General features: G+C 36.8%; 1 protein-coding gene across 1 annotated transcript in view; it reads left to right on the top strand.

Moving 5' to 3' along the window:
* SLCO1C1 (solute carrier organic anion transporter family member 1C1) overlaps positions 1–22,413 on the top strand; it is a 40,807-nt gene that overhangs the window by 10,003 nt on the left and 8,391 nt on the right. Inside the window, exons 5-11 of the mRNA XM_016197412.2 lie at positions 228–349; positions 3,664–3,810; positions 4,423–4,521; positions 6,289–6,534; positions 7,553–7,717; positions 16,160–16,355; positions 21,272–21,437. Of these exons, the coding sequence (XP_016052898.2) occupies positions 228–349; positions 3,664–3,810; positions 4,423–4,521; positions 6,289–6,534; positions 7,553–7,717; positions 16,160–16,355; positions 21,272–21,437 (1,141 nt within the window). The remainder of the gene's footprint in view (positions 1–227; positions 350–3,663; positions 3,811–4,422; positions 4,522–6,288; positions 6,535–7,552; positions 7,718–16,159; positions 16,356–21,271; positions 21,438–22,413) is intronic.

Below are 22,413 nucleotides of genomic sequence, written 5' to 3'. Positions count from 1 at the left end.
TCACTACACCGGATAATTGATCAGCTCAAACGTGGTGCATGCCTATGAACCAGACCTTCTAGCTGTGTCTTCAGAAACTCAGCTATTAAACGCTGATTTGATCCAGTCATTCGAGTTCAGGGATAGCTGAGAACTCAAACAAATGCCCTGAGTCATGTAGTATCCATTTACTATTTTAGTACAATGTTAAATGAGTCTGTAGTAAAGAAAATGTTCTTTTTATACAGGTACAAATATGAAAGGTATTCTTTCTCCAATTCTACTCTTAGCACCTCTCCATGTTTCCTGGAGTCAAACAGTCCATTACCAACCTCAATTCAGGAAAAATCACAATCCAAAATAAATAATGGTAAGATGATTTTGTTTCTACTTTAAAAAACAAAGTTTTTAAAAAAGACTTCATATGTTCCCTACTATGGACCAAATATCTATATAATTTTTGCTGTCAAAGCTTTACTATTTAAATCGAGATATTATAGTGCCATAAAAATTCTTAGAATATGAAGCAGTTTATGATGAGAGCCTAAGAAAATACACAATCAAATCTTATGGGTCAGGGAGCATTCATTGCTGGTGACAGGAAAGCTTCTAGTGGTTTCAAGTAAAGTGGGCTGTGAAATCAGGATAAAACTAGTTTAGCATTTACGAATCTCAGTCCATTGCTCAGACATAAAAGAAATATACTTTTTCCTGAGGACTCAATTTAATTTCTGTATTTAACCTCTTTTCCATCAGAATGGCAACAACTTAATCTCAGTCCATTTTCCCCTAATCTTCACTCTTTTCTCAGGGGCTGCTTACATTCTAAGTAGGTTACATAATAGTAAAAGAGGGAGTTATGGGAGGGGGATCTTTAGTGTCATTGGTGCCCTGTCATCTTAGACATCTAATCCTTCTGGCCTCAGCGTTTGGTCATGCATGTCACCTTGGGGTCATTTCATGTCCATGTCCGTGTTTTTAACACAGAAGCTCTCTCTGATGCAGGAGTGAGTGCCTTGGAAACATAGATATAATTCTACTTTCCCCACAAGATAGGAGTTGGGGAATTTTGTTAGAATGATAGAATTCCATGTCGCTGATGCATATTACACAGCAATGCTATGTATGACCCACCCTTGGGAACAGGGGAATCCTCTCTTCTGTGTTACTGTAGACATTGGAAACCCTGTGAGGAGCTGAAGATAGGGATGCTTAGCTGCATTGCTCAACCATTTCATATGTGGAGTCTTGCCACTTCCCTGGACTTTGCCTGCATACGGTGGCACAGGTTCTCCTCATTCATGGGAACCAAAAACATACCCACAGGTGTTCGCTATGTCTCTGGGATGCTGCTCAGGCAGGACCTCAAATGCCCTCTCTTCGTAGCCCTTCAGCATCAATATGCTCAACTCCTGAACTCTTCCTTCCTGCCTCCCCCATCTCATGCCCTATTCCTATCCTGCAGTAGATTTCTATAAAGTGTGGAAGCCTTTCTTTTATATACCTGCTACTCATCCAAATCTTTTATCTGTACCATGAGACCTTTTCATTCTCTAATATCCTCATTAATGCTTTCTTTGGAGATTTCCTTTTCCTGGGCAGTGAACACTCAAGGTCTGGCTGTTTGAATAAAGGGAAGGGCCAGAGGATTAAAAGAAATAAGAAATATGAGGGGAGAAAGCAGGGGAGGACATTCTGGGCCTAAAGATGTCATGGATGGTAAATTTAATTCAGGCCCACATACAGAGGCAAGGACCCGAGCTAAAGAGTTCGGATTTTCATCTGTGCACCAGGTATAGGCATTGAAGATATTTTGTTTTTGTTTTAGACCATCAGGGAAGAGACTGATATAAATGAGAATATAACTAATTAGGAAATATTTAAAACTTTAACATTAATAAAGAAACATAAGGTTTAGTTAGACCTAGAGAATGAAAATGTTTTTGATGTAAAGAGACAAGTTATTAAGTATGTACAGAGTGTAAGACTTACCACTCAATCCGTTTCTTCAAAGTCACAGACATATGTGGGCATTAGAGTGAACGCCAGGCTCATCCTAAAGACGATAGTAAGGTAAATATAGGACTCTTCTCAAAAGTGCTCCATGCATGACCCCATTTCCCCCATGATCCTCTAGAGCAGAGGTGTCCAATAGGACTCTCTGTGATGGTGAAAATGCTTTATATCTATGCTGTGTAATACAGTAGCCATTAGCCACATGTGACTGTTAGGTACTTGAAATATAGCTAGTGTGACTGAGGAGTAGGATTTTTAGCTTTATGTCACTTTAATTTAAATTTCAACAGCCACATGTAGCTTGTGGGTACTATATTGGAAAGTACAGATTTAAGGTGTCTATAATTATCTATAAGACTTACCAACAGGCTTCTTAGAAAAACACAAATAAATGTTAGGGCTACAGTTGACATTAGAATCAATTTTTGGAAAAGGAAGTCCTACTATGCAGGGTGTCCCAAAAAAATGCATACATACTTTAATAGCTGATAGCTCAATTTTGAAAATGAAATACATTTTAAGAAACACTATTTATAATTATTCAAAGTGTGTATACATCTTTTGGGACACCCTATATTTTGGGGAATGGAAAAGAAACCTAGAGAAGATAAGTGAAAAACCCAGGGTCCCTTGGCTACATGTCTGGAAGTGGTGGAATCAAGGCAGGAAGCCACATGGCTGCACAGTGGTCTTTTTTGTTACGCAGTCAGATTCATCTACACGTAAGCATTCACCCCAATTCTTCATAACCCATACTTCACCTTTAAAAATTGCTTTAAGGATTACTAGTAGATGAAAATAATTCCTGCCTCATAGGATTATTAGGAGAATTCCATTTAAAAAATGCCTACAAACTACTTAGTCCAGTGCCTGGCAGAGAGCATTCAGAAGTGGTGAGTGTTGGAGGTGTTAATATTATGCTTTTTATTAAAGTGACTAAACTCTTCAAAGTCTATTTCATTTATGATATGGGAGTAATTATCCAACTTCACATATTCATAGTAAGATATGGCTTTTATGAGAGCTTTTAAAATGGTTAGCCTTAAATTTCACTCTAAAAATATATCAAAAGTTCTTTTCGTTGGAATAGCTATACTACTGAAGCTTGTAGGGTTTTTAATTTTTAGATGAATTGTTCTCTAAACATGAGCCCTAAAGATTTGTTATTCACTATCAAACAATTGTAATTATAGGCAAGGCTACCCAAAGTTGAAGTATCACCCATATAGAATTTTGAATTTCAGGTAGATTTTGATCAGCAATAAACTTACAAGTGATTTCTGCTGAAAAATAAAAAAATTTTAAGGCAAGGAAAGCCTTTGTTCAAAATTTCATGGTTTGTCCTGGACCAGAGGATGTTGAATGTTATTGAAGGGGAGGAATTTCAAGAACTTTAAGTATGAAATAAAAAGAAGAGAGAAAATAAGTAAAGGAACAGGAACAAGAAGCACATGTTCCTAGGTCAAGGTCTCGGGGGGATTCATGCTACCTAAGCTCTTGAACTTACAAAATATTTCCTGATCTTGTTCATGCCTATCAAAGTATGTCTGTGTCTTCTTTTAATTCTGCATTCTAATCTGATTTTAGGACAACTTGTAGAAATGCAGAATTAATATTTAACTTTGATAGAAATCTTATTTTATTAGTCTTGTTTGCTTTCCTTTCAAGACTGTGAAATCGACACCAGCTCCTCCATGTGGGTTTATGTTTTCCTGGGGAATCTTCTTCGTGGAATTGGAGAAACTCCCATTCAGCCCCTAGGCATCACCTACCTTGATGATTTCGCCAGTGAGGACAATGTGGCTTTCTATATAGGTAACGCCCACCTCATTTATCTTCTCGGGAAGCAGCGTACCTGGTTTTCTCAACTCCGTTCTAAACTAAATTGGGTGTGGGAGGCTTTTTACTTCATGTCCAACTCCTTTCTTCGGTTCACACATTTTTGAAGTCCAGAATGGGGATTTGAATGGTAAAGAAACTTCAAGTAGAAGACCCTATTGCATTAGGGACAGAACATCAGATTAAGAGGAAATAACTGAGCTCAAAGGCAGTGATGTATGACCGCCTGTAAGGATCTTCATGGACTTCGTGGACTGTGGAAGCATTTAGGTGATATATATATATATATAGAGAGAGAGATCAGAGAGTCATTACTGGTGTTATTTTCTTACTGAGAGACAATTAATGCCTTAAAAGTGTTCATTCTTCTTCCAAAGCTAACAAGGGCTTATTTCCTAATTCAATGAGGTTGAAAAATTGACAAATTAAGTACACTTAAGTAAAGAGTTGAAATATTTTCAGCTACTAACCAGATCTCATTCACATTTCTTGTTTAAAATTTATTAATTTACAAAAGCAAAGAAATGGCACCTTATTTTGTATTATTTTTTTTAATTTTAATTTAATTTTTTTTTTTTTTTGGTGCAGGGTGTGTACAGACGGTTGCAATTATAGGACCAATCTTTGGCTTCCTATTAGGGTCATTATGTGCCAAACTGTATGTTGACATTGGCTTTGTAAACCTAGGTAAGGGAACTTATTGTTATTTATTCATTTATTTTGCTGTAATTTTATAATGGTTGGTATGGCGTAGAAAATAGCACATTGACTTTTTATAAAAATCACAGGATGGTAATCTTTCATAAAATGAAAATAATCCATGAAAAACTCATTGATAGAATCATCATGCACATTAATAAATGGAATATGAAAAATAGGTGGTGATTAGAACTGGATGACCCATAATTTGTTATTCAGGTGTATCTTTTTTCACTTCTGGTTGGCCAGATCAAACGCATTCCAGCATAGCTAGGACTGCAAGCTGTGGCTACTTGTTGGCTCTTGTTGGTTTCAGGTGTATCAACATTTATTACAGTCACATAAATTGATAATGTGTTTGTTGACTTGCCAGAAAAACCAAGGATTGAAAGATTTCTGGCAACCAAAATTCCCTTCTTTACTATACAAATCTTTCTTAGGTGGAAGCATATGTAATGAGACTAGCTTTCCTTCTAGAGGAGTGCTTGGGTAGGCAATCAATGGGAAACCTTATCTTTCTATAGCTATTAATTTATTTCTTTCCTTGTGAGATGTACACCTTAGAAATATTTAGTATTTTTGTGTTTTGGGTTTTTTTTTAAGAATTCTAAAAAAGCAGTTAGAAATGTTTCATTTTTAAAATTCTGGAATTTCACTTTGAAATCATTAAGTTAAAATAGAATTCAAAGCTCTTGCACTGGTTGTCCCTCTTTAATCAAATAAAATGCAGGTATATTCCAAACATTTTATTTATTCATTCCTTTATTAATTCATTAACCTCCAAAATTTAGTTTACATCGGCTTTATCCCAGGTGCTACTTTACCACAGTGAACAAAACAGCTGAGTTTATTGACTCCTTGAATTTTAAAATCCAGTTACAGAGACTCATATACACAAGAGTATAGGTGTGATGAGTGGCTCAGAAAAAAATGGTTAAGGGGAAGCAATGAAAATGCAGCATTGAACTGGTATAAACATTTTACTGATTAAAATGTAGTGGCAATTGACCCTAATTGTCAAAGGACATGTGCTTTTTGTGTTGTTGCTGTCATAGAGGGTGGTGCAGGTGGAGTACAGCAATATGTTTTATGGGTTCTTATATTTAAAAAAAAACAACCCACTTGGTTTGTTTCAAAAAACCTTTGTCAATGTTTACCTTTTAGTCCAATGAGAAATGGTGTCAAACTAAAGTTTTTACAAGATATTGATGATTTATTTACACATACAAATCTTGATTCAGACCTACAAATAGCTCTGAAATATTAAATTGCACTTAATGAAAAGCATTTATAGTGCGTCAGACTAGATTTGCTCCACAGGGTACAGGACATATCTCTTCCTTTGAGTAAAATATTAGACAGGGGTTCAATTTGTAAATCAGAGGAAATGGTGCTGATGTGGCAAAGCTGGTGGAAGGTTTGAACCGCCCTAACTCTCCCTCACATGTTACATTCCCTCTGCCATGGGCCCAGGGGTCCCTCTGCAGAGCCCCAGAGCAGAGTTTAGGAACCCTGGGTTCCCTTCCAGTATTTAGACTCTATACTTATAATCTAGGAAACAATAAAAGAAATCATGCTCCACCCTCTTTCCTTCAAAAAGCAAGATGATAATGTTCAGATTAGAAAAAGTGATGTATGAATTATTACTTATTGTGATCGAGCAAATGCTAGGTCTTAAGAAAAAAAAAAAAAAGACTTATTTCAACACACTAGCTTTGCTGTGTATACTACGTAGCCATCCTGTCTCTTTTTCAGATCACATCACCATTACCCCAAAGGATCCCCAGTGGGTAGGCGCCTGGTGGCTTGGTTACCTAATCGCAGGAGTCATAAGTCTTCTTGCAGCTGTGCCTTTCTGGTGTTTACCAAAGAGTCTCCTGAGACCCCAAAGTAGAGAGGATGCCAACTCCTCCTCTGAGAAATCCAAGTTTATTATGGATGATCACAACGAATACCAAACACCCCATAGAGAAAAAGCAAAAATAATGGAAATGGCAAGAGGTGAGCCAGATTCTCCTTAATTTTGAAACACTTTCAGTTTTTCTGTTTGGACTTTATAGGGGATCTATAAGTCATACCCCTCTGTCCCCTTCATGTGTTCAGAAAAAAAAATTGAGAAACTATACAGGAAGCAGAAATGAAGATTTAAAAGTGAGCTTTATTACTGGAAGACGATTGAAGAACATGACCCAAAGTCTTGGTCACCTTCCTGACTGACACCCCCACCCTCACACCTCCTCAGTGGAGACCGCACAACTATCCCTACAGGATTGCTCTTTCACATCTGTCTGGGGGGATGGAAAAGAATAGAGTGAATCTTCAGGGCTGTGACCTTTGAAAACAGATGGGATCCACCCATTTGAGAAGTGTGCACCAGTGCACGTCTCCCAGCAGTGATGAAAGAAGTGAGTGGGGTGTACGGCAAAACCATACGTGCTCTAGTGAACTCCCCCCACAGGTAATGGGGATCCATGAGAAAGGTTAGTTCCCCTCAAATGTCCTGGAAGGGTCCCAGCAAGATTTATAGAAAGTCTTCACATTTCTGCTTGACTACCTAATAGGAAGAAGGAAGAATGCCACAGCTCATTTCTTACAGGAAAGTTTGTACATTAAATGGAGACAACGTTCATATGCCTTTCCTTGTGACCATGACCCAGGCTTGAAGAATGGACTAGAAAACTGAAGTTCTTGATGTCCCGCCTATGACTCCCTGCTGTGTAGCGAGGGAGTAGTTCATTCTTCTTGCCTTTTATCCACATCAGTTAGAGGAATCTGTTTCTGTCTGACTTATACCTCTAACTATACTATAAATTTTATGCCCGTAGAAGCGAGCCCCGTGCCTAGATCTGAGCTGGCCAGGTCTCCTCCTTGACCAGCGCCAATGGCTAGATATCCATCGTGAGCATGTGCACCACACTGTAACCGCAGCTGATAATATGACAATGGGACTTAGCCACCTACTCCCTGCTGCCAAGTGTGACTCTGTCTTTAATCACTCCGTGTTAATTTTGTCTTACAGATTTCCTTCCATCACTGAAGAATCTTTTAGGAAATCCAGTGTACTTCTTATATTTGTGTGCAAGCACCGTTCAGTTCAATTCTTTATTCGGCATGGTGACGTATAAGCCAAAGTACATTGAGCAGCAATACGGGCAGTCATCTTCTAAGGCCAACTTTGTCATCGGTACGCTCGCCTGTCCTTCACACTCTCCGAGAAGGACTGTCAGCTGCATCTTGTTCATTGGTAGTACTTTTAGGAAAAAAATTGTTCTAATATTTAGACTGAGGGTATTTTATGGCATTTTAGATATGAAGTAAAAAAGTGTGATTAAAAGTAATCTAGCAGAGTAAAATATTTAGTCTGTGATACAACTTTCTAGCAAAAATGATTCACAACTCTGGGTGAGTGACCATGAGAATATCACATAGATCAAACATGCATTTTATAATGGATATTTGCCTTTCAAGTGTAGCCCAAATCTCATAACTGTGAACATTTTGCCTGGGCACTTTCTAGGGTTATAAAAAGGGAGCATTTATACAGGTTAAAGGTGATCATTACCAAACAAAATTTGTATTTGCTCAGTCAAAAGACTTCTGACTCCTGGCATTTGGTTGGGTAACTTAAAAGGGCCGTGTATCTAGCATAGAACTACAGTCAATAATGAGAAAGATATTCAAGGGCAAAGGAGAATAAAGTGCCAGAATCTGCAAATACATGGACACCACCCTGCAACTAGGTGCTTTGAAAATCTGGATTAGCTACTGTTTAGTTTTAATTTAATGCTATTGTTTCAAGGCATAAAGTGTTTTTTTTTAATTTTAATATATCTTTATTGATTTCAGAGAGAGGAAGGGAGAGGGAGAGAGAGAGAAACATCAGTGATGAGGGAGTCATCACAACCCGGGCCTGTGTCCTGACCCAGAATCGAACCTCGATCACCTGGGTCCTAGGTCCACGCTTAACTGCTGAGTCAGCGCCAGCCAGGCTGTTCTATATTTTTGCATATACCCCTTTATGATAGGAGATTCCAATGGATTAAAATCACTTACTCTTCTTAAAATGTTTAAAGAATTGCGCTATGTATCTATCTCTGAGAGAAACCATTGGGAGTAGATGCTGAGCTTATTTGAGGATATGTAATTTTTCACAAAACACTCCGGGATAATGGACACTTAGCAGATGCTAATCAAGTGGACTCTGTTTAGACTATTCTTCCACTAAATTGTGGATGTTCGGGGTATACCGTGGAACTTTTACTTTCAACATTGATTGGTTCAAATTAATTTAATTTTATTATTTGCTAGTTGACCTAAGAAATATTTTAGGGTTTTTTTTCCTCCAATACCCTATCCATACCAATCAGTGCTTTAAATTGACTTTAAGAAGAACAGGGAAGAAATGAAAGTTTGAGACATTCTTGTTTTTTATTTATTTAAAATTTTCCTTTGTGTTTATTGCTGTATAATTTATAAGCAACAATTAAATCCACAGACCTTAAATGTATAGCTCAGCTAAATAAATGTTTATGTATATTATATCTGTATATACATACAGATATATTTATGTAATATATATGTGTGTATGTGTGTATCTGTGTAGTAACCTTCATCCAGAGCATGTAGCACATTTCAGTACCCCTCAAAGGGGTATTCAAACCTCCTTCTACTCAAGGCTCTTTCCCAAAGCTAATACCTATTCTAAACTCTATCACCATAGATCAGTCTTCCCTGTTTTTGAGCTTTATAAAGATAAAATAGTATGTTAGGTACTCTTTGGTATCTAGCTTTTTTTAACAAAAGTGCAATCTTATGAGATTCATTCCTGTTGGGTGTAGCAGTGTTTTTGTTTCACTGCTGTACAATATTCTATCACATGAATATACCACAGTTTATTTGCTCACTTTATTGTTAACGAACATTTGGATTGTTTTCTGCTTTTGGCTATTGTGAATAACACTGCATGATTATTCTACCTGTATTTTGGTGAGCATATACATCATTTTTCTTGGCTATAGAATAGAATTGCTGGGTCAGAGGGAGTATGTACATTTAGATCCAGAAAATATTACCAAAACCTTTTTTTTACATAAGAGTTATGCAAATTTATACTCCCATTAGAAGTGTTAAGAACGTTGCAGTTGCTCCTGATCCTTGTAGCTCTTCCTGTGGTCAGTCTCCTTCATTTCTTCTTCACTGCAATCATTTCTGTGGTGTGGTAGTATCTCATTGTGGTTTCATTTGCATTAACTAATTAACGATGTTGAGCACTTTACGCATCAATATTCTTTTTTGTTAATTATGTTCAAGTCATTTGCCCACTTTTATTGATTTGTCAAACTTTTTCTTATTGATTTGTAGAAACACTGTACTTTTGATACAGGTTCTTTATTAAATATATGCATTAAATACACTGTACTTTTGATACAGGCTCTTTATTAAATACATGCATTTCTCACAGACTTTAATTTGCCTTTTCACTTTCCTAATGGTGAGTTTCTTAATTATAATTAAGCCCAAGTTTTAATCTTTTTCCTTGCCATTAGTGCTATTTTAAGCCTGTTTTGAGAAATCCTTTTCAAACCTGAAGTCCATAAAGATGTTTTCCTAATATTTATAGTATTAGCTTAATTATTTTAACATAGGTTATAATCCATTTCAATTTTTTTATAGTATAAAGGAAAGTGTCAGGTTCATTTATTGAAATAAAGAGACCATCTTTTCTCCATGAATAGTAGTGAAGGGAAATGAAGTGTATGTTTATTTCTCATTATTCAACAGATGTATAGCACTTAGAGACTTCAGAGGAGTTTGATTTTGCTCTCACTAGAATGATGAATTATTTTTTTACTTCAAATTGAAAAGTTTATTTTATAAAGGAATAATTCAAAAACATTTTGAGGGTATTTGTAATAGAAATGAGGTTATATGTAATCTCATTCCTTTATTGGGCCGGAATAAATGAAATGCCTTTGCCTATGAAATAATTTTTAAGGAGAATTAGTACAGATGAAAGAAACTGAAATTCTGAGGGATTCAGTGGCCTGTCCAATATCATGCATATGTATATTATGGTATAGCCAGGAATAAAATTATTTCCCCTGAGTTTCTGAGTTATCTTTCCTCACTTGGGCATAATTATTTTTGGAAAACTGACAAGAAGATTCTAACTAATAATTCTTTTTTGTACTGTGGCTGATTAACTTCTTTTAATCGATGACCCTTCTCTGTACACTCAGATGGATGCTGAGATCCAAACAAACTCATCATCAGAATTTTGTGATCCGTCTATCAAAGGATGCCTAAAATTCTAATTCCTCATGGCTTCTGTCATGTTATGCTTATAGATAATTCAAGTGCTTTTGTGAGAGATAACTGATAGTGTCTAATCATTTCTCATCATTAGAGTGAGGATCAATTTCTGAGTGTATCTTGGTTCCACATTAGTAAGTATGGGATGCATCAGAGTAAGACTAAGTGGATAATTTATTTAACATTCCTAGCACTGATTCTGATTACCTTTCAAATGATGAAAATAAATACATCATTAGGTTGAAATAAGAATTTAAAAATATAAAATACAGCATAAATGGACATAGCTATCATTCAATAAATATTGTTTTTTCGCTTCTTTTCTTCTGCCTTACTCCTTTCTCTTCTCTCCTTCCTTTTTTTCTCTTGGCTACAGAGAATGATCCTTTCTGCAATGAAATATGGCAGAGGCAGGAAGGAAGCGCATTCTCTCTACTCTCAGAGAAGGCATTTGGCATGACATGGAGGGAAAGCAAACAGAATTTCCCTCTGTGGTCAAAGGCCAGCTGTTACAATGACAATTTATTTTTGCCCTACATATTTTTGTATGTCGGCCGTATTCTTTCTAAAGTTTAGAAATAGCATTTTCTCATGTTAACTACTTTAATTTTGCAAAGAAAATAAACAACACAAAATGTTTCAAGTTCAGGGACTAGAGAGTATGTCCTAAAATGATTTTGCTTTTTTAAGTCTGTGGGTTTTTAAAAAATTTCCATTGCAATTTCTGTTGAAAGTTTGGATAGACGGTTGAATTTTCCATTTAAACTTCTTCTATTGCTATTAAGTTACATGCAAATGATTTTATCTTTTCTTCTCCTTCTTAATAAACAGAGAGTTATCATTTTTGCTTAATTTCTTGGAATTTTTTAAATTAAATAAGACAGCTTCCAGTAGATACAATACATCAACATTAACAAACAGTGATAACACTGGTTATCTTAGAAGTATCACACAGAAGAGTAAAAATTAAGATAATTACTCAGGGAAAGGTGCTTACAATAGAAAACATTATTTTTTGTGGCTAATCTAGCACAGCAAATTTACCAATTGTATTATGATGTTTTCTAAAATTAGGTAAATTTATATTAAAAATCTGTGAGATGATGGAAAATAATCTTAACTTGTGAGGAAAAAATATTTGTATTATGCCTAAGAGTGATGTCTAATTTTACTTCTTTGGATCCAGTTGGCTATAAGAGTGTGAAAAGTACCATAACTTTTTTCTTGTATTTTTCTGTCTGTAAAATTCAGATCTTAATATTTATTTTTTCCAACATTAGAGTAATATTGTGAAGGTCCATTATATAATATAGAATTTTATTTCACTGGGAGAGAAGCTCTGAAAGCGTCCCAAAGTACTGTTATCATAACTCATTACTATTTCATCTTAGTGGCTAAGGCTACATGGGAATCAAAGTTTCCAGTTTGTATGTTAATTGTACTGACCATCTCAAAACATTTAACAAATCTCTCATAACTCTTGTTTAGGACAGTAACGAAGAAGATGGTCTATATTCTGAATGCCTATCCTGAAATAATAACAAATTAGCTGAAATTTACTTGAGTTTTACTAATTGGGCAAATATATTAAATTCAAAAGAAAATAAATAAAATAAATTGAAGTAGATTACAGATGTTAGTGTAAATTACAACTGATACTTCCATTTGGAATATTTAGATGGTAAACATGTTAAGGTCAGCACATTTTATGAGGTGAGGGGAAAAAGAGAAGTGTGTAATGAAGAAATCAGAGTAAAATGACTTAAAAATACCTAAGATGAAAGAGGAGAAGCTTTGGGAGGCAAGAAGTACATCTCATCTGATATTCAGGAAATTTGCCATCAACTTGGTCCAGCACAGACAGCTTGTAGATGCCTAGGGAATTTGAAAGGGAGAATCTAGCAGACAGTATATTTGAAATGTCCTACTTATTTTTTTCATAATCTGTTATAATTTAATTATCTTGAAATATAAGAGTTAATATATCCAGGGGAAATGTGATAAATGAAAAAAACTTTAGTTTATTCAACTAAAGTTTATTTATTTGGTACTTTATTTGATGGAAAACTGTCTGAGCAAGGAACACAGGATTCTGTAATGAGCACAATTATTGCCATGAAGGCTAGATTGGAGGGTGAGAAATGTGAGCCAGATAAGCTAATAGGAAATTGTGATAAGAACCGAGGCTGCTGCCCATGGGACCTTGTAAAGGGCTTCAGGCTGAGGGGGAAAAAGGAGTTTTGATGACTAACTTGTGCACCTTGATTGCAAACATGTCTCCTGGAGGCACCATATGGTTGGTGGGGGCAGTTAAAGTACTCTAAGTGGGGGCAGCCCACGGTACTCCCAAGAATAAACCTGATCCTGGAATCAGAAAAATATCTCTAGGAGAAGGTGTTGATATCTAAGTCAAGAGCAAAAGTATAAGAAGGTGTTAGAAGATGAAAGTATGGGCGGAGGGGTGAAGGTTTGGAAGGGCATTATATCAGACGTAGTAAATATTTCGTGCAGAAGGGCCTGGAGGCAAGAGAACACATGAAACTCTGGAAGTTTCAAGGGAACACAGGCTTCTAAAAGGAGGTCAGTTACGAGAAGATAGTCCTGACTTTTTAAAAAATATGTCTTTATTGATTTCAGAGAGAAGAAAGGAGAGAGAGAGAGAGATAGAAACATCAATGATGAGAGAGTCATTGATCAGCTCTCTCCCGCACACCCCCAACTGGGGATCCAGCCCGAAACCTGGGCATGTGCCCTGACCGGGAATTGAACCCCGATCACCTGGATCCTAGGTCGATGCTCAACCTCTGAGCCATGCCCAGCCAGGCGATACTCCTGACTTTTAACATACTGAGAACAATGTCCTAAGAATAATCCTATTTTGATTCTGGGACTCTTCTAGGTCAGGTAGGGAGGCAAAGGTCCAGTACGTCATGGAGTTGCAAGACAGTGTATTCTTAGTGCTATGACTCCTTATGTCCCAGGTTCGATTTTTACTCTGCAAAAAAAAAGAAAAGAAAAGAAAGAAATCCTAAGCACATTTTCTGAAGGTTTTCATTCAGAGCCTGGTTTTTACAAGGTGTTTTTTTCCATAAACCCTCTTTTGGGGGATAGGATTGAGAGAGGGTATAAAACTCTGCCCTCTTTTTGTGTCAATCCTGGGTCTGTGAGAAATGATTCAAAGTCAAGCACCAGATATGTGTAGAAATAGGGACTTAAATGATACACAGCAAATCATGACAGCAGTTAGCTCTTGGGAGGGAAGATAGAACCTGGAACAGAAGGAGAATCAGCTTTATGTATTCCATATTTAAACAATCAGAAAAAAATGGGAGAAAATGTTAGCATTTATTAACTCGGGTCATGAGTAACCAAGTTTGTTGTATTATTTTCTATTGTCTGCTCTCTTCTGTGAAAAATAATAATCAGGTGCCTCTTAGCTCATGTTTGGCTCTTCAGGGGCCCATACATTCATCTTTGCCACTTACCAAACCCACAAACCTCAGTTCAACTGGGGAAGTGAGAATTAGCCTCTCCTCTTTTTTCAACTTCACTAATTTCATGATCATGCCCTTTCAAGGTAGGTTGATTTCTAATGTGATTTTTAATGCTAACTTAATGTATAGTCAAATCAAAATATTATCTGTTAATACATGATGAAAAAATTTTTAAAATAAAGCAATGTGATAGATTGCCAAAGATTGCTATATATTTGATATATTAGATTCTAGGAAGATTATTTAGGAGACTGGATATATAAATCTAAAAAAGAAAAAAAAGGAAAAATTTATGTCAGTGGCTATAATTTGTATTTAATGATATCACATTGGCTTGTGAGTCAGAGGTGGGAGACTTGTGATTATTGCTCACCGCAGCAGATGCTGAGCTTGTATTTAAACCTTATTTGTTGGCTCAAGATAATGCAGACATCAGTGATTAATTGTGTAGACAGTATAAAAATAAATTCTAATAGCAGAGAAATGGCTGATTGTTGAGTGCCAGATTGCTCCTCCGTGGCATCATTTCCCGTTTAAAATCCAACCAGCACAGCACCAGAAGGCCCTTTCTCTGTCTTTTCTAACATAGAGGTGTTCCACTCCCCCCATCACAGTGTTTTAACCTTTGTGAATCTGATAGACTGAAATACTAATAACTTAATTGGATAACATCTTTGTGCCAGGTACTGTGCTAAGAACCCCCATGCCATTTCATCACTATTATTAGCTCCATATTATAGGTAAGCAAACAGGCTTAGAGAATTTCAGAGAATCACATGTAGTTACACAGACATTAGGCTATGGAACTGAGGTCTAATCCCAGAAAGTTAGTTCTCTGGAGTCCAAGCTTTCAACCACTTTGTTAGACCTCTTCTTAGAGTCACATTCAAGTCACATATATTCGATTACTAAGGAGGTTGCACATCTATTCATCAAGGAGGCCTGGGGTGGGGTGGGAGATGAGTGGAGAGGGGAAAGGGGAGAAATGGGGGACATCTGTAATACTCTCAACAATAAAATAATTTTTTTAAAAAAGTCTCTTAAACCCCTTGAAGGAGCAGCAGTATAATGCTGCAAATGAAAGCATAGGACTTGACATCAGACTCCCTGTATGCAAATCTGACGTTGCTACTTACCAACCATGGCCACAAACAAGTTTCTCTGTGAAGTGAGAATAATAACATCCCCACCTCTTAAAGCTGTGACGAAGACTAAATGTGATACATAATATATCGAGTGCTTAGCTGAATGGCTGCTACATCATGAGCAAATGATAAATATAGAAGTAGTCAAATGTACATTGTTTTGTTAGGAAGGATACTGAATTAAGAGGCTAAGAGTGGGGTCCTTAATGAAAACAAATTTTGGGGAAGCCAGAAAATAGAAGATTTTTTTTAAACTCCCTGCATTCTATGTGCCTGTTCTTTTTTATGCATCACCTTAAAGAACATTAACAGTTACCTAATTGCCACTTGATTGTATACCTGTTAGTCCTCACATTGGACGAGAAACGCATCGATTCATTGATTCACATTCAGTGTCAATTGATTTCAAACCCAATGCTAGACATTGTGTAGTCAGAACTCTGAGACTATCAGTTGTGTTGTCATTAAACTATAATCTAGGCATTCATCAAAACATCTTGATATGCATCAGTAGATGATAGTAAAAGAATATTCCTGTAACATAAAATGACAAAGTAGGCTAATACTGTGTCATAAACTATAGCATAGTTTGTATAATCCCTTAGAAAGTTTGTGTGAGTGCACTCAGATTTCTTTCAGAGATTCACAAAATGATATATTTTTCTTGTTCCTCAGGGCTCATCAACATACCTGCGGTGGCCCTTGGAATATTCTCTGGAGGGATAATAATGAAAAAATTCAAAATTGGTGTATGCGGAGCTTCAAAAATCTATTTGGGATCATCTGTACTTGGGTACCTCCTATTCCTTTCCCTGTTTGCATTGGGCTGTGAAAATTCTGACGTGGCAGGACTAACTGTTTCCTACCAAGGGTATGTTTGCTCATGAACTAATCTGAAGATACTGGCTTGCTTAATCAAAATAATTTTTCACAGAGTTTCAAAATAAGATAATTTGATTTTTGACCATCATAGCCATGGGAAGAGAAGAATTGTTCTATTGTGGAATAGCTGACAGTGTTTATGACATGAAAGTTGTTATTGTCACCAAAATCTGTCATCTCCTTTGAATTGAAAGGTGTTAGAAAAATATTAAAAATGCTAAACCTACATCTTACTTTAGGGCAGCAACCTGAGAGTGGAAAAGTCAAACCTTGCCTCTTGCCTCTTCCCATTCTTAGTAAAGAGACATTGTATGGGTTATTTAATAGAATCCAGCTTCAATTTTCCCATTAAAAATAGAAATAATAGCTGCCTTTTAAAGTTTGGTGGGACTTAAGCAAGATAACATATGTGAAAGTGATCAGTACTGCCTGGCATGAGATATATGTGTCATTCATGGAAACAACTGTATTTTTTTTTTCTTTGAACACCTAAATAACTGGGAACGTCTCTATGCCACTCTTGTTACAAGGGTGGGGAAACTTTTTTCTGCCAACAGTCATTTGAATATTTATAACATCATTCTCAAGCCATACAAAATTATCAACTTAAAAATTAGCTATGAAGAAAGCTCCTAGATCTATTGAATTTCGAGTCCCGCCTGCGGTTGCCTCAGCAGGGCCAGGCCAAAGGATTTCAAGGCCTATAGACAGCCCGAGGGCCAGACATTCCCCACCCCTGCTTTATAGTCTCTGTTGTACTCAAATCGAGTAAAGTTTCAGGAGAGAATTCAATTTCTTGACCCAGGGACCCACATGACAGCTCTCTTTAGTTCTTCGCAGTTGACCAAGAGAATATTTACTGATACTCTCAGATCTATGCCATCCCTATGGGTAGGTGATTGGGTTTCTTGGTTTATAGTGTCTATCACTCTATTTTAAAATTATAGTTGACATACAATACTATATGTTTTTGAGTGTACAACATAGTGATTCGACATCTATATACCTTATGATTTGATCACCATGATAAACCTACTAACCATCTGTCACCCTCCAAAGTTATTATATTATTGGCTATATTCCCTGTGCTGTATATTACATCCCTGTGACTTATTTATTTTAAAACTGGAAATTTGTACCTCTTATTTCCCTTCACCTTTTTCACCCATATCCCTGCCTCCCTCCCATCTGGCAAACATCAGTTTGTTCTCTGTCTTTATGAGGCCATTTCTGTTTTGTTTTATTTGTTCATTTGTTTTGTTTTAGATTCCACATACAAGTAAAATCATACAGTATTTGTTTTTCTCTGTCTGACTCATGTCACTTAGCATAATACCCTCTAGGTGTATCCATGTTGTCATACATGGCAAGATTTCATTCTTTTTTATTGCGGAGTGATATCTCACCAAATATATATACATATATGTATGTGTGTGTGTGTGTGTATATAAAATCACATTTTCTTTATTCATTCATCTATTGATGGAAATCTAAGTCGCTTCTAAATCTTGGCTGTTGTAAATAACTTTGCCATCCACATAGGGGTACTTATATCATTTCCAATACGTGTTTTCATTTTCTTCAGATAAATACCCAAAAGTGGAATCTATCACTCTTAATATAAGGCTAGATCTTGAAGAAACTGTTTTGCCCTTTCCCTTCAAGGGTCCTTACAATCACACTGTCTCTGAACATGAGTTCCCAGAGGCATCCATCATCTAACTCTACATTATAAGTTTAAAAAAATTATTGAGTCACTCCTGTATGCCATGCTGGCCTCCCTGATTGCACCTGCCTGACTGACTAGAAGTACCTGTGGCTCAAAGGTCAATGCTCCTGACACTACCTTCTGTTTCCTGCTGGTTCCGCTGCTTCGCGCTTGCTGCTTGCTTTCCAGCTCCCTTCCTATGCTTTCTTCCAAATTTATCTATCTGTCTTGTCTCCATTTTCCAATCTCCATCACCTTCATTAACTTGGTTTCTCCTATTGTTAAGTGAACATCAGTTATACTTTTGTTATCTGAACTGCCCAGGAAAATTAATGAATGCAAAGTTCATATGCCATGCTTCTGGAAGTTATCACTGTAATGTTACCCTTCCTGAGTGTAGTGTTGCCTTGGTAGCAGCAATGCAGATTAAGAACTACAGTTATGAACAGAAATTACAGGAAGGTTCTGCAGAGAGTAGAAGGCTTGTGCTATCTTTAACTGTCCCTATAATCCTCCTGGTAGATGGACAGTGGTAAAGTACTTTGTATGTTGCAATTTACAGAACATCTTAACTTTCATTATCTCCCTTGTAGCCTCAGAACACCTTTAGAGGTAAATTTTGTTATCCTTGTTTGAAGAAAATTGAGTTCAGAAGGGTTAGTTGGCTTCCTCACAGTATTGTACTCTTTCCACACCATGCTTCCTCCAAGACAAAAGCAAACACATAGACAACAAGAGCAAACTTCTGATGTCCATTAAAAGCATAATATTTTATTGTAAAACTATTTATAATCAAATATAAATATCTTTAAATCAATAAAATATATTAGACTTATTGCATGAGTACTAGCCCTGAAAAGCACTCACCTTAAAAGACTGTAACTGCATTGCAGTAATGCCATTATTGTTTAAAACATTCTAAAACTCTTTGTTTGCTTTTTAAAATATTCTCAGCAATGGCAGAGAGTTACTTTAAGAGTAGCTTTGCTCTTGGAAGCAGCCCCCCAAAATGCCAGCCTCACTAGGAAAGTCTCTCCCTTCCCAGCATGACTAGTTTGAAAGAAAAATTTCATTTGAGTATAAACATTCTGTCATATTTCATAAAACTCATAACTACAATTTTAAACAACTCTGCTATCAACACATCCTTCATAAAATATATATGCAATTAGTTTCTGCTTCAAGTAGATGATACATTTAACTTACCTTCATTAATATGAAATAATTGGCTTTATAAAATACACCCTGCTCCCCAGGGACTGTCCTGAGTTGCATTGTGCAGCAGGCTGTTTTGATTCTGGAATTCGGCAGGAACACTGTGAAGACGCTTTAGATGGGATGGTGCATGATGAGAATAAGGCTGGTGTGAGACAAGAATTTAGCATTCAGAGACCTGTAAGGATTATTATGTGTCACTTATAAACCTTGTGAATCTAAGCAAATTATCTGCCCACTGTGGACCTGACTTTCTTGATCTCCCAAATGAGAAATTGCCCTAGATCATGCCCAGATTCCTTTCAGCTCCAGCCTTCTATAATCTCAGTATCCATAGTGGATACCGACTCGAGGCTTTCGAAGGCACATCTTTATACTTTCAGATCCTACCAAACAGTCCCAGGTAACGATTAATGCCTGATGGAAGAGAGTGAAATGAAATATTCCTATTTGACTTCTCAGGAGACCTACTTGAATACCCTTTCCTTCTGTTTGGAGGCATTTCAGAGGTCTTTCCTTTTTACAGTTGAGGTAGCCAAATCTATAGCAGTGCTACTAGATGGATTATTACATCAATTAAGAAATTACGATTGCAATTATTATAGGAAATACCTCTCAGAGGGAGGGGTCAAAATGATGGATTGTGTCTCCAAAATAGAGTACCATTTTTCTTTGATTGATTGACTTGCTGAGATCTTATTTCTTAGCCTCCTGAGTAGCAGGAATTGTTCTTGGTGCTCATGATACAGAAGTGAAGAAAACAGTTTCTGCTCTCACTGAGAGTGCATGACAGTGTATGTTTTTGTTTGTTTCTCTCATTTATTGGTAAAAACAATAGGGGGAGGAGAATAAGAAAATAAGTAAATTCAAAATGGGAAAAGACAAAAATGAATTCTGAAGGGCCAATGAATGGCAATTAAGGAGCAGAGAAAAGAGACATTACGTTGTATAAGTACACCCCCAGACGGGTGAAGAGATATGAATAGTGTAAGGAGACTAAGCATAGAAGGATTAGGTAATTCAGGCAAGAAGAAATAGAAGTGAGGGAGGAGGAACACAGGTGAGACAAGGGGGGAAATACAATGAATGAGAGGTAACAAAAGAGAGGGAGAGAACAGGGAGAAGATGGTCAAAATTGGGTAATGTTGACTGTTTTTAAAAAGCTAGCTTTCTGAGGGCACATACTGTCTCATCCATATTTGTTACAATCTTCTTCCAAAGCAAGGACTTAGAAGGCTTTGATAAATATTTTATAAATAAATGAATGGGTAAGTCCTTTAAAAAGCATGTGAAATAAAGGCAAAAGATATGGAAGAGCTTCACAAAGTGTAAGGATATTGGGAGAGAGAAAAGTTAGTGAATTGGCAATGCGTTTATTAGTCAGACATACACTAAGAGGATATGTAGCTCTTATCAATGAAAGTCTGTTGAGATGTTGACTGTTTGGCTCTTTTTTTACTTCACCAAACCATTAATAATGCCAATTTACTGATGTTTGAACAACTCTGAAGGAAATTTACACACACTCCGCCTGCAGCGCATTTAAGTAATGTCATTTTCATACATTTTTGCATAAAAATATAGGGTGTCCCCAAAAAAGTGTGTACACACTTTAATGGCTGATAGCTTAATTTTGAAAATGAAATGTATCTTAATAAACACTGCCTTTATAAGTATCCAAAGTGTATATATAAATTTTTGGGGACACCCTATATATTAGAAGCTTCTAGAGGCAATAGACATAAATAAAATCCATGTTATGTGACGTTCAAAATCTCTATAAACTTTCAAGAGAAAGCTGTTAATAGTGAATGGACTCATATTTAATGATTAGAGGCTGGTATTTCTGATGACAATTGTATTTCCAAAAGGCAAATTTTGTTGGCAGTGCCATTTATATCTCTCCAGAACATTGATTTTTAAAAATATTAGGGTGCTGCCTGCTAAGAGGTAATATTTTATACTGTTACATTTCTTTTCAGAACCAAACCTGTCTCTTATCATGAACGAGCTCTCTTTTCAGATTGCAACTCAAGATGCAAATGCTCAGAAACAAAGTGGGAACCCATGTGTGGGGAAAATGGAATCACATATGCATCGGCTTGTCTTGCTGGTTGTCAAACCACCACCAGGAGTGGAAAAACTATTGTAAGAAATCCTCGCCAAAGTGTGTGCCCATGGACCTCCTACAATAAAATTTATGCAACTCTATGGGGGGCTCAGGGGCCAACCTAGAACCAGACCACTCGCGTGGAAACCCTGGCTCTTACTCTGGCCTTGTTTTTTGTTGTTGTTGTTGACAGTATTACAGATCTCCCCCATTTTCCCTCTTTTTGCCCCCTTCCACCCACCACCCACCCCACCCCAGACCTTCCCCACACTATTGTCTTTGTCCATGGATTATACATATATGTTCTTTAGTTAATCTCTTCTTGTCCCCTCCACCCACTCACCATTGAGATCTGTTTTTCTGTGCCCTTGTTTTTCTTGTGTGTGTGTGTGGAGACAGGAAACATAATCAGCATCAGAGAAACTAGAATTGTTGAAAGAATTAAGCTAAGAAACTGGAATTGTTGAAAGAATTAGAATCATGGAACAGGCTGGAAGAGCTTTGTAGCTATGCAGTCTAATTACCTCTTTTTGCTTGCAAGGAATATTAACCTTGAATGAGAAAGTCTAAGTCATAAGATATGATAAGATCTGTATTGTGGTCCATATCTGCTGCCCCCAAGGCCAGTGGTTTTAGGGGCAGCACCAATAAAGGCCAGTGGTAGGAAGTCTTACCCAAGAAATCTAGACCCGGGGGTTGGGAATCTGCTTTTGAGAAGGTTGATGGTTCTGGGACTGCCCTTCCTGAGAAATCAAGCTAATCTGTGTAATAAAAAGTTGGCGATCGGAATGTTTCTAGGATGGAAACACAGATAGAAAACCAATTGTGAAGGGTACTATGTACATCGTGATTAACAGACTCATCCCTCTAGTCGCACCTTTACATTCCTGCCTCAAACACAGACTCTTCCTCATATTTGCTGTGTTTACTGCACATTGGTCACTGCTTTGTACTCGTGGCTGATGAGATCTGCCTGTATTTAACAGTCCTCAGGGGCTGAAAATTAACACACAT

Source organism: Miniopterus natalensis, chromosome 2 (genome assembly GCF_054644295.1).
Source record: "Miniopterus natalensis isolate mMinNat1 chromosome 2, mMinNat1.hap1, whole genome shotgun sequence".
NCBI lineage: Eukaryota > Metazoa > Chordata > Mammalia > Chiroptera > Miniopteridae > Miniopterus > Miniopterus natalensis.
This window is presented reverse-complemented; position numbering and strand designations above follow the sequence as displayed.